Source organism: Peromyscus maniculatus, chromosome 18, assembly GCF_049852395.1.
Source record: "Peromyscus maniculatus bairdii isolate BWxNUB_F1_BW_parent chromosome 18, HU_Pman_BW_mat_3.1, whole genome shotgun sequence".
Lineage (NCBI taxonomy): Eukaryota > Metazoa > Chordata > Mammalia > Rodentia > Cricetidae > Peromyscus > Peromyscus maniculatus.
In genome coordinates, this window is record NC_134869.1 from 34,082,488 (window position 1) to 34,097,109 (window position 14,622).

Genomic DNA, 14,622 nt, shown 5'->3' on the forward strand with positions numbered 1-14,622 from the left:
AAGATGAGATAGAAAAATATCTAGAAGCTGACATCATTCTTGTTACCCTTCTTCTACAAGTCTTGGTGACTCTTCAGAACTCTATTTATAGACAAACCAATGTTCATTTCATACTAAAATTATGCCAGAGGTTAATACAATTTGTAATTGTTTGCAAACTTTAACAAACGGCAAGTACAAAAGAAAAAAAAACAAGGAGGGGCCTGGGTAAAAGTTGGGCTTTTCTTTTTACCTTTCAGGTTCACAGTGATAATATTATTATCTCCAACCAGGTATCCACAAGGTAGCAGTTCAGGCACTTCTAGGTTATGGGATCTAATTAAATCTCCTATACAGTAGCTAGCAATACAGTCAGAGCTCAGACCAAGACTAGAGGATGTATCAATCCGGAACACATATTCCTAAAGTGGTCCACACACAAAAAAATATATATAAGTTAAAACAGACCTTCAACTCATCTGTAACAAATACAAATTCATGCTAATATAAAGCTGCTTATCAAGAATTTTGATTCATAATTTTGTCTATGGATAGACCACCTTGAATCTCAGAAGCTAATCAGGGTTGAACATGATGAGTACTTAGTACCACGGGGATACCCAGTGCTGTAGGCTTTTTGAGTGAAGAGATGGCTCAGTGGTTAAGAACAGTTGCTGCACCCAGATGGCAGCCCAGAACCATCTGTATCTCCAGGCCCAAAGGATCTGATGTCATTTTTTGGCCACAGATATCAGGCATGCATACAGTGCACAAACTTACATGCAGAACACTTAGACATATAAAACAAATACATTTAAAAAAATTAAAAGAAAATTTGGACTGACTATATAGGAACTGTTAAACAGTACAAGGAGAGAAATCTTTCCCCACTGAGATGGGGAGGGGATCAGATGCATCTAAGCTATGAAAGTTAAGTAAAACATCAAAAATATGAAAATTGATGTCAAGCTACTTTCAAAAGCTTACCTTAAAGAGACGCCTAATGACACCATCTAAGACATCCCATTTAGTTTTTCCACTAACACCAATGGATCCTATCAAATATGCCTGAGACTTCTGGTCCTTAATGAGAACGAAAAAAAGAGATGACCAAATAGATTTTTTTTAAATTTATCACTATACTTCTAATTAAAATATATTAATGTGGTTGCTGCTTAAGACTGCATGTGGTAGGCTATATAAAATAAAACATACCCCAGTGAATTAGTCAACCAAGCAAATAAAGTAATAGCTAGAACAACAATAATAAAAAGGAGCCTGAACGGCACAGTAGGCAAAGGGAAACTGGTGCCTAAGCTGTTCAGAAGGAAGGCAGGGTGAAGGTTATCACAGAGAACTGCTTTCCATACTGATGCACATGGCACATCGCTCCTTTTAGAGGTTGTGGGGAAGGAAGACATAGAAGACAGAAAAGATCTTGTCACACATATAGAACTTCATTTTACTAATTTATGATTTTTATCTTTGATAAAACACAGTTGTTAAAATTTAAATGTAATATCTAATGCCTCCTTAACAACAAAGTTATCCACACTACTATGATATTTACCTATTTGAAAACAGGTGTGATTTTGAAGTTACCAGAAAATTTCTAAAAACCCACAAGAGAAACCCACAGAACTTTGGAGAATACTTTAATAGTAGAAATGGTAGTCTCACATCTATATTATTTATAGGGTGGATTATTGATTTTTTCTAGGAATTTGAGAAATACAAAGATTCTATCAGTTGTAGTTAAGTTGGAATATTTTGGGGGGTTAGGTGAAAATAATTATATGAAATAATAATTGTGATGCCAGTAAGTAGAATTAGTTAATAATTACAAACCTGATTTCCATAGTCTAATGACCATTAAAGTATAGTAAAATAATCATTGAGCCAAGCCTTTAGAATGCATGGATTCTATAACACATAGTGGCTACCTATTAAGAATGCATCTACCTATTCAGAAAGCATCTATCACGAAATGTGATCAGAGGTCAACCACTCTGCTGACTCTGATCCTTGGTTCCTTTATCTGTAATATTTAACACTGTCAGTGTAAATAATCATCACCATTTTTACTGAGATATAATCTAAATGGGAAGTCAAATCTTTCCTTTTTTAGAAAAAGTTCACAAATGCTCAGCTAAGTGGTTTTGATACTTTCTTTAGTACTGTTGTGGGTGAAATATTTATATGCCCCAAATTCATTTGTTGAACACCTGATCTCCAGGGTAATAATGACTGAGCAATGAGGCCTCTGGGAGATATTTAGGGTCAGTGCAGACCATGACTGTGAGGACAACAGGGCAAGAGTAATGTCTGTGGTACAGCCTCTCTCTTCCTTTCAGAGATGCCAGGGAAAGGCACTATGAGAACCAGTCAAGAACTTGACTATCTACAAACCAGAGTGCCCACACCATCATCCAAACTGGCTAGAAGCTCCATCTTGGACTTGTCTGCCTCTGGAACTAGTAGGAAATAGTTTTTTTTTTTTTTGTTTTTATTTTTAAAGCAATCTCTACCATGTCACTTTATTGCGGTGGTCCTTACATACCTTGACAACTCTAATGGATTCTACTGGAAAAAGATGTTGAACACTTTATTGTTTAGAGTTATTATTCTGGGTGGGAAAACTGTTTTTCTAGTATGTTTATAGTACAGCAAATACGGTGCTTACACAATGCTTCAGAACAGCTTTTTTTAGATTAGACGTAGCTTAGGTTTCCCTCAGACCACGAGATGTAAATGGCCACTTGGGAAAAGGAGGCGCAGGTCTGCAGGCCAGGCAGAAAGATTCTGATGTTGGAATACTCCCACCATTTTCATAAACAGCATTTCACTTTTAAAACTCAGGGACCCTAATTGTTTTTCAACTTGGAAATATTTTATTATTTTTGATTAAAAAAATACAAATATGCATTCTGGGCTACTAAGTAACGACTCAATTAAAAAAATCCCTTTAAGTTTTAGGACACAGAGTCAAGTAGCATTGTTTTGAAGATGGTATTTGAATACAGAAGTTACACAGTTGCCTGATCAAGTAGGGCTAGGCTTAAAATGGACATGGAAAGGTAGCGTTAATGGAACATGAGACTGTCTCTCTGATGTCTACAGTATTCATTCATGTCCTGTTTGGACATCGATCACATCAACAGCTTTAGTGACCTGTGCATGGCGATGGCCTTTCTTTACCGTCTCCATCCTTTCATCTTATGTAACATTTTCAGCTGGCACCAATGCAGAGAAGCAGGATAACTACAAGAACAAACCCTCGGACATACAACACATCTAACTTTAGATGCGTTCTAATTCCTGACTTACAAAGAACATAAGATTAGGGAAGTACCTTTGCTCGACCATAGCCCTTGCTTATGGAGACTATAATCTTCACACTGCGGCCATCCTTATGTCCAGTTGCATCACCAGTGTCATCTAGCAAAATATCTACGGAGTCCAAAAGAAACATAGTCACTCCAGAGCACCATTAACTCAGGGATGCTTCCCGTGACCTTCTCTCAGTCCTGTATTGTAAATATTGTCCAGTGAAACCTATTTGCCATGTTAGCCTAAGTGGTTAGAAAATCCTCAGCTCTCAAGAGGATGAATTTCATGGTGGGACTAAGATTTCAATTTAAGGATTTATTTCTGCTTGCAAAGATTTTTTTCCTTAAGTGTTGGGCCACTGCCTTTGAATGAGGAGATACGTTGTATTCTATCACTGATAGGTCTAGACAATACTTAAGTAATATCCAGGTACCATTTTAACTTTAACAAGCTGAGAAGCAACCCAGTTTTTCATTTTATGAATGCAAAGATGCCTAGAGGCCAGTGACTGTCAAGTGAAACATTTCCCAAGCATTTGGTACATGATACAGTTGCAGTAGCACTTTCTTTATATCTATCACTATTAGGTATTGTTATTAAGAAGCATCTTCTTAAGCATGACATTGTACATATCTATAGAAGCATGTTACTCATTGTTCTTCTGGACCCTTTACATTAACAGCTTCAAAACTAAAAGTCTGTCTTTTAGCAATATTCTAATAGTTGCTAAAGCATGGTAAATCTTACTAGCATTTATAATATCAGTTTTAAAATGAGATTAAATATTGAAATTTAAAATATAGCAGATACATGTCCAATCTGAAGAACTGGTATAAAAAATACCCCCCTTGTTTTCCTTCAGCAATGATGCTATTATTGAGTCATGCCTAATATGAAGACTATTCTGTGGATAAAGATAATTTAGTTACATGCGAAAGAATGCATGTGTTTGACCCAGCTGCACTGATAATTTCAGACAAACACTGTGATTATTAGCATCATCAAAACAGTTTATTAAGATGACTCCTGAAAATGGAAACTTTATATTTTTTTTTTTTGAGATGGGTTCTTACTCTCTGACAGGTTAGCCTGGAACTCATGGCAATCCTTGTCTCCTGAGTGCTGGGATTACAATGTGAGCTACCATATATTCTTGGAATGGCTTCTATTACATCAATAATAATTAAATGCCTAATTTTGCAAAGGAAAAGTCAAAAATTACTTAAATATCATATAATTAATAAAGAACTATTATTATAATAACTATTAATATTATTGCAAGTAGGTTGAAATCAGGGCTTTGTGAATTATTTTATTTATTTATTTATTTATTTATTTATTTATTTATTTATTTATTTATTTAGTGTTTTTGAGACAGAGATTCTCTTTGTAGCCCTGGCTGTTCTGGAACTTGCTCTGTAGACCAGGCTGGCCATGAACTCAAAGAGATCCACCTACCTCTGCTTCTGGAGTACTGGGATTAAAGGCTTGCACCACCACCACCACCTAGAAGCTTTGTATAGTCTTAGCAAGTGCTCTCCCACAGAGCTCAATCCCAATGCTCTCCTTCACTGTAAAGTTTTAAGTTATCAAAGATGATCCTCACTATAATTTACCTATTTTCCTAGAAGATATTGTCATAGTTTTTTCCTTTTTAACTATTGTCTTCAAAAATAAAAGTTTATAGAATTATTTCTAGCCATTCTTTAGCATAAAATGATAACTAAAAGTTCAAACAATCTGTGATATATTTCAGAATGACTAGAATAGAATGAAATTTTCAAAGGTTAGAAGTGATTGACATCTGAAGAGATGGAAACGCTTATCAGCCTGAGCTGGTGATTACAGAATGTATATAGGTTGAATTATAAAACATCCTATGGAGATAATAAATATTAGCCTAATAAAGTTATTTCTTAAAGATTATTTCAATTATTTTGGTCTGAATTTTGGGAGTTTAGAGCAGCACGCCATTGGCTGTTTGTTATTTGAACTTCTTATAATTCATGGCCAAACTTCTGCCTCAGTTACTCATAAATATTCAAAATGCTTAGTTACTCATAAAATATTCATAAGCATCCAGTAAATACTTAGTAAGCATTAAAAAAATAAAGTAATCTGGATATTGAGATGCACATCAAAGTAGAAAAAATAAACTTCTTGCTTCTCTGGATGCATGTTCTCAACAAAGTGATTTCAGAATATGCTGACAATAAACAGGGCAGTGAAACAGACAGGAACTGACAGGAGAGAAAGTCCTAGATAGATAGGCATTTCCACAGGAGTTGGGGTTTGGGAGAAGACCAGAAGGTTGAGATGTCCTAGGCAAGCAAAATGCCAGGAAAGTGGTTCAGTCAAAAAAAAAAAAAAAAAAGTGAAAAAACCCTATTTTTAAGAGCTGACCATGAGCCTGGGTCATAGTGGTCCATGAAATCCTAGCAAATTGTGAGGAAAAGGCAGGGACATTGGGAGAGCAAGGCCAGCCTTAACTACATAATGAGTTCAGGTTATTTGCTCAGGCCACTGGGATACCTACAGAAAAGCCTGAGCCTAAAATCACACTCATTAAAAGCACAAAATCTGGGAGTTCTAGGAACATGGTCCTGACAGAGAGAAGATGGAGAATAAGTGGAGGGCATAGAGTCCTTTGCAATAATGTTGAGTAGGTAGCTGTCCTTCAAATGGAATATACCTTGCTTGACAACCTGGCATGTCTGTCATTCACTTCATGATATATTCATTCTTAAAACTAAGCTTAAAATATGAAAATCTCCTGACAACTTGGAGTAAACACATACCTTTAAACAAATGAGTGATGTCCTTGGCCTTTACATAGATAAATAATTAAGGGAAAAAATTAAGTGAAAACTCTAGACTTTGATTCATCCTGAACAGAGTTTAAACATTACTTATTCTATTTGCTGGGTATATGGTCTTGACAAATATGATCACAGTCATTGTCCTAAGACTTGGTTCACTCCCATGTAAAATGGGCTGGTGACTACCTACTTTGAGGGACCATTGAGAAGCTGAAAGATAATATTTTAAAAATGACCCATTTTAGCTGGGCGGTGGTGGCGCACGCCTTTAATCCCAGCACTCGGGAGGCAGAGCCAGGCGGATCTCTGTGAGTTTGAGGCCAGCCTGGGCTACCAAGTGAGCTCCAGGAAAGGCACAAAGCTACACAGAGAAACCCTGTCTCGAAAAACCAAAAAAAAAAAAAAAAAAAAAAAAAAAAAGACCCATTTTAAATGGCTCCTAAGGTTTGTTGACTACAGCATTACTTACTCCTTTCTCTGTGTGCTCAATATTCAAATTCTCCTCTTGGCAGTAGGATGGCCATGGCATGTCTCACTTTGGTGAGATTCCCAGATCACCTGAGTTAACAACCCCCAGGAGAATACAAGCTCTAGTCATGAATCCTCTGCAACTGTTTAGTAGGACATTAAGCTACAGTCCTAAACAGCTATGAACATTGTTTGTCTGAATTATTTGAAGTGTTTGTTATTTTTCTGTCTATATAAAGAAGGAAAGTATGTTTATAGCATTTCTCTGTATATTAGGAAAGGCCATCAAAATAGAATTAAAAAAATTCTCACTTTTATTTTGAAGATGTTATTTAATAAAAATGTGTTCAATTTCACCATTTAATATCATTTCTTTATCTTCCTCCATCTCATCTTCTGGTCCTTTTGCATCTAGGTACCTTTGGTTCAGCATCCTGATTCTACAATGCTGTCTAGTTAGCCAGGAAAATGTGCATCATTAGTTTTCAGTGTCATCTGGTGGTTGTGCCATGCAATTACCACAGATCCCCCCACGTAAACAATTCCTAAAAGAAATTCTATGTCCATGATTGAATGTCACAGGAAGAGTTATACCTTATAATTGAATTATACATCAGATATGAAGATGAAATTATGTCATATGACTCTATTTGAAATCGAATCAGAACTGTACCCTTGTTCTATCATTAGTATGCTGAATACAATAAGAGAATCCAGCATGTTCTTTTCCTTTGTTGAAAATTTAATAGAGCTGCAGAATGGGTGATAGAGGAGCATTATGCTCTCTAGCCAACATCATGAAGGATAGTGCAGTCATTTAGAAGTTGGCTCTGTACACTGAAAACTCTATTAATGGGCATGGAGTTATTATTGTTATATTCATGAGGGCCAATCACCATGGAGAATATTTATCCCTATTCATCTTATTCATAATCATAGAAGTGCTTCACTGTGATTTTTTTTTTTGAAATACAGAGAACTGTATCTCTAAGATTCTGTATTAGGGAATGTTCTTCTAAAATTTCAAGTAAAGTCCCAGGATTTGAGAGGGAGAGGCAGCTAGGGCTCTGTATGTTCAAGGCCAGATGATCCATATAGCTAGTTCTAGGCCAGACTCAGTCATCCCAGAACTAACTAAATAAACAAACAAAATAAACAAGTATATAAGATAAATTTTAGCGCTTTCTGAGGATTTTGAAGACAGGGAAGATCCTCCTGACCTCAGGCTGTCCCTAAGCCCCAAGGAGAGTAGAATAATCTTGCTGGGATCTGAGCACATACACACACTGACTCACCTGAGGTAACAGACTCTGTGATGTTCAGGTTGTTGAGCGAAAGCCCTAAGGACTGGCGAGAAGAAGAAGATGATGCAGTGCTTGAGGATTCAGAGGGAGGCCGAGCAGGTTTAGCAGTGTTACCGGTCTCTGCTTTCAACCGGTCATTTTCAGCTTTCAGTATTTCAATCTCATTCTGTTATGAAGACATAAAAGGTGAAAAAAAAAAGAGTTTGAGAAAATGAGACCAACTTCTGTATCAGACTTCATCTGTATGCTTGTTCAATACTATGGTCAAATGTCAAACAAACATACATTATGAAAACAGGATTTTATTTCTTTTTTTTTTTTTTTTTTTAAGATTTAGTTACTATGTATTCAGTGTTTTGCCTGCATGTATGACTGCCGGCCAGAAGAGGGCACCAGATCTCATTACAGATGGCTGTGAGCCACCATGTGGTTGCTGGGAATTGAACTCGGGACCTCTGGAAGAGCAGCCAGTGCTCTTAACCTCTGAGCCATCTCCCCAGCCCCTTTAAAAATGTGTAGCCCAGGCTGGCCTCGAACTCGTGATCCTCCTGCCTCCGCCTCCTTCAGCAAATCCTACCGGCGTGCGCCACCACCACCGGCGGATTTTATTTCAAAGAAGAAAAGAGAAACCGTCCTCCATCTCCCATGCATGAGTTGCTACATCCTCCAACACAGACACAATTACTAATGTCACTATTTGTGGTACTGTGTAGTAAACCACACACACTAGGCAAATGTTGCATACTAAGCTATATGCCCCATTCTGTTGCTAAAATATAATTTTAACAAATTTAAAAGTTAAGCATATAGCCCAATATTTGAGTGATTGCCTTGCATTTGCAAGGTCCTAAATTTGGTTCTTGGTACTGCCAAAAAAATAAAAATAAAAAAATAAATAAAAAAATTAAAAAAAAGAAAAAAGAAAAAGAAAAAAAATGGGCTGAAGAGATGGCTCAGCAAAAAAAAGTAGTTTACATTCCAGCACAGATGTAGCAAACTGAGTACCCTGTATATATATATATACATAACTCTAGTTCTTGGTGGGGCAAACTAAAGATAGAGGCAGGGGGATCACTGGGACTTGCTGGCTTCTATGCTAGCCATAAGTTCAGGGAGAGATCCTGCTTCAGTGGAATATGCAGAATGATAGAGGACAGGAAGAGAGGACACTTGACCTTCTAGCCTAGCTGTATTTACATAAATGCACACACTTGTACATATACATTCACAAAGACAAACACATTCACAAGGATAAACCAAATCTTAAAAGAATATAACTGGATGTTTCCTAATATTTTTAAATGTAACTGGATGTTTCCTAATTTTTAAAAACAATTCAATTATGTATATAGGTGTTTATATGTGTGTGGATTTGTGTTTGTGAATGTATTGCTTCCAGAATCCAAAAGGGAGTGTCAGACTCTCTGGAAGTGGAATTTCAGGAGTCTGTGAGCCACAACACTTGGGTGCTGGTTGCTGAACTCAGATCCTCTGGAAGAACAGAAAGTAATCTTAAGGCTGAGCCTTCTCACCAGCCCCAATGTTACTCCTGTTAAAAATCATATTAGACTTTCACAGGACAATGATGCCAGTTGCACTTCTGTGAATTCATGCCAACTGGACAAAGCAAAAATAATTACAAGGTGATTTAAGTTCTTTCAGTACCTTAGCTAACAAATGGGAAAGGTTTTATTTTGCAGAATAGGGCACCACACTCATAACAACCACAGAAACCTTTTTGTTCATTGCAACAGCAGCAGATAAACTACTTAGCATTTGCTTTTCTTATTTCCAGAGTCCGGGGAACCAAGTCATCATTGCTTCACAATGGTAAAAAGGAAGGAGTAGAGCACAGACCCTTTCTGAACTCCGACAGCAGATGCTTCCAAAAGTGCAGAAGCATTTCTGCCAAGACAGCATTCAAAATCACTTCTAGTCCCATATCCTAAAGCTTGTGATGAATGTCTCTAGTTTTCCTCATTATTTTCGTCTTTCAGTAGAAAATGGGTAGAAGCCAGATTTCAAAAGAACATCTTTAAAGAGCCAACACAAAGGTAATGCATGGGAAAGTAAAGAAGCAAATTTCATAGTAGTTTCTTAAAACTCAACTGCCTGCCTGAATCCATTCACTTGTATGTGTCTCTTGAATTGCCCTGTATGCCGGTTTGCCCTCCCATTGCCAACCTGGATTTGAGCAAATCCCCCATTTGGTATTAACAACGGAGTTGCAAAGACTGAATAAAAAAATAGAAATAGTGCATGGTGGTTTTCAAAGTAGAATTTGTTATCTCATGCCTATGAGAAGAGAAAAGGCTGGCTTTTTATCTTTCTATTTTGTTCCTTGAAGGACAGATGCACAGACCTGCATCCGGTTCATGGCTTCCCGGATCTGATCAAGATGATGAGCTGAGCTGAGGGCCTCCAGCCTTATATCCGTTAATTTTAACTCCTTTTCTCTGAGCTCGCTCTTCAACTGCAGAATGATCTCTGCCTCAGCCTCGGTGCATTCACAGATCCTAAAGGAAAACCAAACACAAAATAGGTTGTCAGGAGAAGCCCAAGGATTAGGGAAAGGAATGATTCTTTTAAAGGCTGAACTTCAGAATATCCACCAGGTACAGAAGAAATTCCTTGCTGCTGGAAAAACCAACAGCAAAGGGGAGTTTTGCCAGCACTCATTCATAGGTTCAAAACTGAAAACAGCTACTTCTCATTTCATCTTTTTGTCCTGTTTTCTGAAGTTTAAAAACAGTCTGGTATTATGGAATAAAAAGTGATCCTCAGAACTCCCTGGTGGCTGATACGGATAAAAGAAGCCATTGTGACATTCCATTGTGTATTTGTCAAGGGGCTTAACCCTCCATTTGTAACATGAAATTCTCCATTTTTAAAAGCCAAATCATTATATTCTCAAAATGCTGATTTCTCCTTTTATAAAACCGTGCAAACAATAACCTTATTTGCCTCCATGCTGTCATTCAGCTTCCATGAAAATCCAATATAAATATTGTAGAAAATAAATTACAGAGATTAGTTTGGGACATTTAAATAATGGATGAGTGTTACATAAACTTCCTGTTGGACGTTGAAGACGTAGGAGATCACAGCTAATGAAGCTAAGCCACCAATTTCAACCCACGCCAGGAAGCTAGCTGGAAACTATCTGGAGGTCACATCCACTATATCCTTATTTCTTTGTTTGGGTTTTATGGATAGCTTTGTTACGGACAATCTGCCAAAAGATTTCTTTATACTAGCTAATATCTTCCCCATTTAAAATCTGAAGACTTAGGTAGTTCACAAAATTTTTCCTTATATAAATGATGAAATTATGTAGTCAAAGCATAGTGGTACTGTTTTCTTTGCAGTTCTATGATAGTCTTTATCATTGAGCATACAAGAAAATTTGCATTAAAGACTTTATAAAAACATATGGAATTATCTCACCAATTACATTTTACATGCTGTGTTTTTTTTTCTTAGACCATCAAAATTTGGCTGCTCTAGAAATGTCATGTTATCTAATGCAAACAAAGACAAATGAATTTGGGGGAACTAATGTTTAGTTGAAAAACAGGGGACTATGTGAGGCTGTAACACATGCAAAGGATTTTAGAAAAGGACAATAAAATCCATGGCTGGGTTAGAACCTGTGTCTTTACAGTTTCATGCAACACACTCTTTTACCGGGATCTATGCCTGTAGATGACAGGGCCATTTTTTCGTTTCTTGGGTGGCCAGACAAGGGGTGACCTGCATGTATGCACAGTTAGACAGACACGTGGATAAACGCAAGTAGGAAAAAAAAAGAATGATTTAGAAAGGTGTAGAATGCGATTGAGAAACAGCAGGAACTAATAGAAAAATATGAGAGAAACAAATCTCATCCACCATTCTAGCAAGAGTTGAAATGATTGGGAGAAACAGATGCTGTGTTTTGTGAAAGTGAACCTGACAGCATTTAGGACATAGCCAAAGGCCTGGGCTGAAGTCAATTTTGAAAAGTAGGTCAAAGTGCCCACAATGGGAGGAACTTACGCTGAGGCTGACTGGGAGGGCTTCATGGATGTAGAGCCACAGTCGCTGGCATTGTGGGGTAGCTTGGGGGATGCTGGCAGGGAGGAATCTGTCAGCTCTTCGATGTCTGAATGTGAGGATGGTGGCTTGGTGGACTTTTTCTTCCCAAACGCTTGTTTGAAAGAGCTTCTCAGCTGCAAGAAGGACAGAAGTCAGACGTTTGTCCACCTGAACTTGGAGGGATTGGCTTTGGGGCGTTAGTTTGCAAGGTGCCGTCCTAGCCACTGCCTGGGGTCAGTATATGTAAGCAGAGTATTAACAATGGCAGCACAGCATCCCTAAAACATTAATACTGTGCTCTGTTTCCCTTTTGTTCTTGTATTAATCCAGCGCAGCGCAAACATGGAGGGCTTTTAAAAAGTGCGAGGTCAAGGGCATGGCTGTCGGCACTCATTTAAAACTAAGCACCTTGAAGGGATCTCTGTTCCCAAGGCTTCTCTCTTCAAGGCAATTTGTTTTAAATGGCCACTTTAGCGCTACAATCAAGTCATATCCTGCTGACAGTACAAACTTAAAAAGCAAAATGAAATCAAATTCACCTAACACTTCATTAATTGTGATTTTTTTCTATTCAAATTTCCAATTCCAAGACTATTCAAAACCAGAATTGGTGTCCCCTACAGCTCTATTCAGAAAGTGGTTTTTACTTCTCTTTAAAATTTGAGATTAAAATGAAAAGGCACAAAGAAAAGACATTCAAGGTAATCTGCTTTTAAAAGGTATAAAAGCCTGCTGCCAAAATGAATAGCATTCATGCCAAGGTAGGGTGTTTTGTATAGACGCATGCCAAATGTCCACGGTTTACATTCACCTCACTTCCTCTCGAGTTCACCTTGCAGAAACATGAAAGAGTGTGGAATTACAAATCAAGGGAATGAAGGCTGATCAGTATTTTAAAATATTACCTGCATAAACATTGTGTTGAAACAAAAAGATATTTGTTTTCATTATTTACAGAAAAGCACCAAAGTCCCAACTTGTTTTGAGTTTCCTTAAAAAGTTATATTTATGTGAAGGTTGACTTCTGTCTCAAGGTATTGACAAAAATTCTGTCCTTTACTGTTTTACTTTTTTTAGTGGCTGATTAATGTCACAAATTATGAAAAATATATCTAGTGAATTTATGCATAGTTCTTTTAAAGTTCATTTCTATATTCCTACTATGGTCCATTCAGTATTCCGACCATGCTTTGTTGGATATATACATACATGCCAATAGAAGCTAATGTAGTTGATTTCTTATGGGCTGGTGCTCTATTCACTATACATTCTGTAGAATCTAGGGATTGGGAAGGACTTAGGTTTCAAGGTTTCTCCTTCCCCTTCCCATCACTATTTCCACCATCCTCATCCTAATTGCAATCTTCTTCTTTGTCTCCATTATGATCATAAAGCTGGCTCTTGCTCTCTGCCTTAGCTCCACCCAGCATGTGTGCCCTTCAGCACCCTGTCTGCCTATCCTTAGGAGAGGTAAAGAACTTGAGAAGTGGATCCCAGAGTGGAGCTCTGTCAACTGCTGGAGATTTCTAAAGCCACGCCCACCCCACCCCGCCCCACAAGTAAAAGCTAAGTCCCCCGAGTTATCACAGGATCTGAATTTGACGAGAGGGGATGTCTTACCCAGTTTTTCTTTTTCTTTTTCTTGGAGTCGGCATCGTTACCACTGCCAATGCTGGAGTGGCTTGTAGCGCTGTTGATACTAGAAACACTTTCAGAGGAATGCTGTCTTCTGATGCGGAGATCTAGCAACAGACAGGGGGTGTCAAGTTTATTCACCTTCTCAGTCTGAAGACACGGAGTGTGTGGCTTTAAAGCTAATCAAGGCTCTACAGCTCACTCTACTGAAGTTCTGGTCTGATGCATTGAATAAAGTATAACCATATTTGTTTTAATTAACTGAGCTGCATTCATGAAGAGTCAATGGGACTCTCAAATGGGCCCATGGCACCAAGCCGCTGTTTGAAGAGTTTTGAGTTTAGTCCAACCCGAATGGCTCAGCTCTGTGATTTTCACCAACATCTAAATTAGACAGCACTTCCAAAATGATTTGTTTCTAATGATTAGTTCCATGGAGCCAATGAAAATTCACAAGACGTTAACAATGAATTCTGTCTTTTTATTATTTGAGCTATGCATAAAGTTACCAAGGCCAAATTCTTTAACTTCCCATTTCATGGAATCAGAGCAGACTAATTCTGAAACAATCCTTGCAAGTCATGCAAGCAAGCACTTTATTTCATAGGTGAGGGTCATGAACTGCAAAGAACTTCCATAACTTGACCATGGTAAAAGAAGGGGCAAGGAAAGACCTCCAAGTGACTTCTGATTGAATAAAACTACCTCTCCCCTCCTGTGTGTGTGTGTGTGTGTGTGTGTGTGTGTGTGTGTGTGTGTGTACATGTCCTCAATTCCTATGCAAGAGCTGAAGTAGGCTATTTGTAAATTAAACAGATAATAATTTTAATATAGTACAATTCTTACAAACACATCCCTGGTCCCTGACCCAATATAGAACAGTAATATCAAAAGCAATAGCAATGCTTAACATGTCATGATGTGCTTAATTTTATTGTTAAAGCAATGAAATATGTTTAACTACTAAATATAATCATGCACACTGTTGCATATCTGAAAAATGGTGGTGT

The 14,622-nt window shown here is 37.6% G+C and overlaps 1 protein-coding gene across 9 annotated transcripts in view; it reads right to left on the reverse strand.

The window, feature by feature from the left end:
* Positions 1–14,622, reverse strand: part of Nav3 (neuron navigator 3) — a 521,591-nt gene that overhangs the window by 24,148 nt on the left and 482,821 nt on the right. For 6 of the 9 annotated variants that reach the window (XM_042263540.2, XM_076553883.1, XM_076553884.1 and 3 more), the window contains 8 exons: positions 13,598–13,719; positions 12,789–12,809; positions 11,939–12,111; positions 10,263–10,416; positions 7,892–8,066; positions 3,332–3,429; positions 967–1,062; positions 233–401 (listed from right to left, as the gene is read on the reverse strand). In XM_042263540.2, coding sequence (XP_042119474.2) covers positions 233–401; positions 967–1,062; positions 3,332–3,429; positions 7,892–8,066; positions 10,263–10,416; positions 11,939–12,111; positions 12,789–12,809; positions 13,598–13,719 — 1,008 coding nt within the window. The remainder of the gene's footprint in view (positions 1–232; positions 402–966; positions 1,063–3,331; positions 3,430–7,891; positions 8,067–10,262; positions 10,417–11,938; positions 12,112–12,788; positions 12,810–13,597; positions 13,720–14,622) is intronic. The other 3 variants (XM_076553882.1, XM_042263539.2, XM_076553886.1) reach the window with 1 other exon arrangement.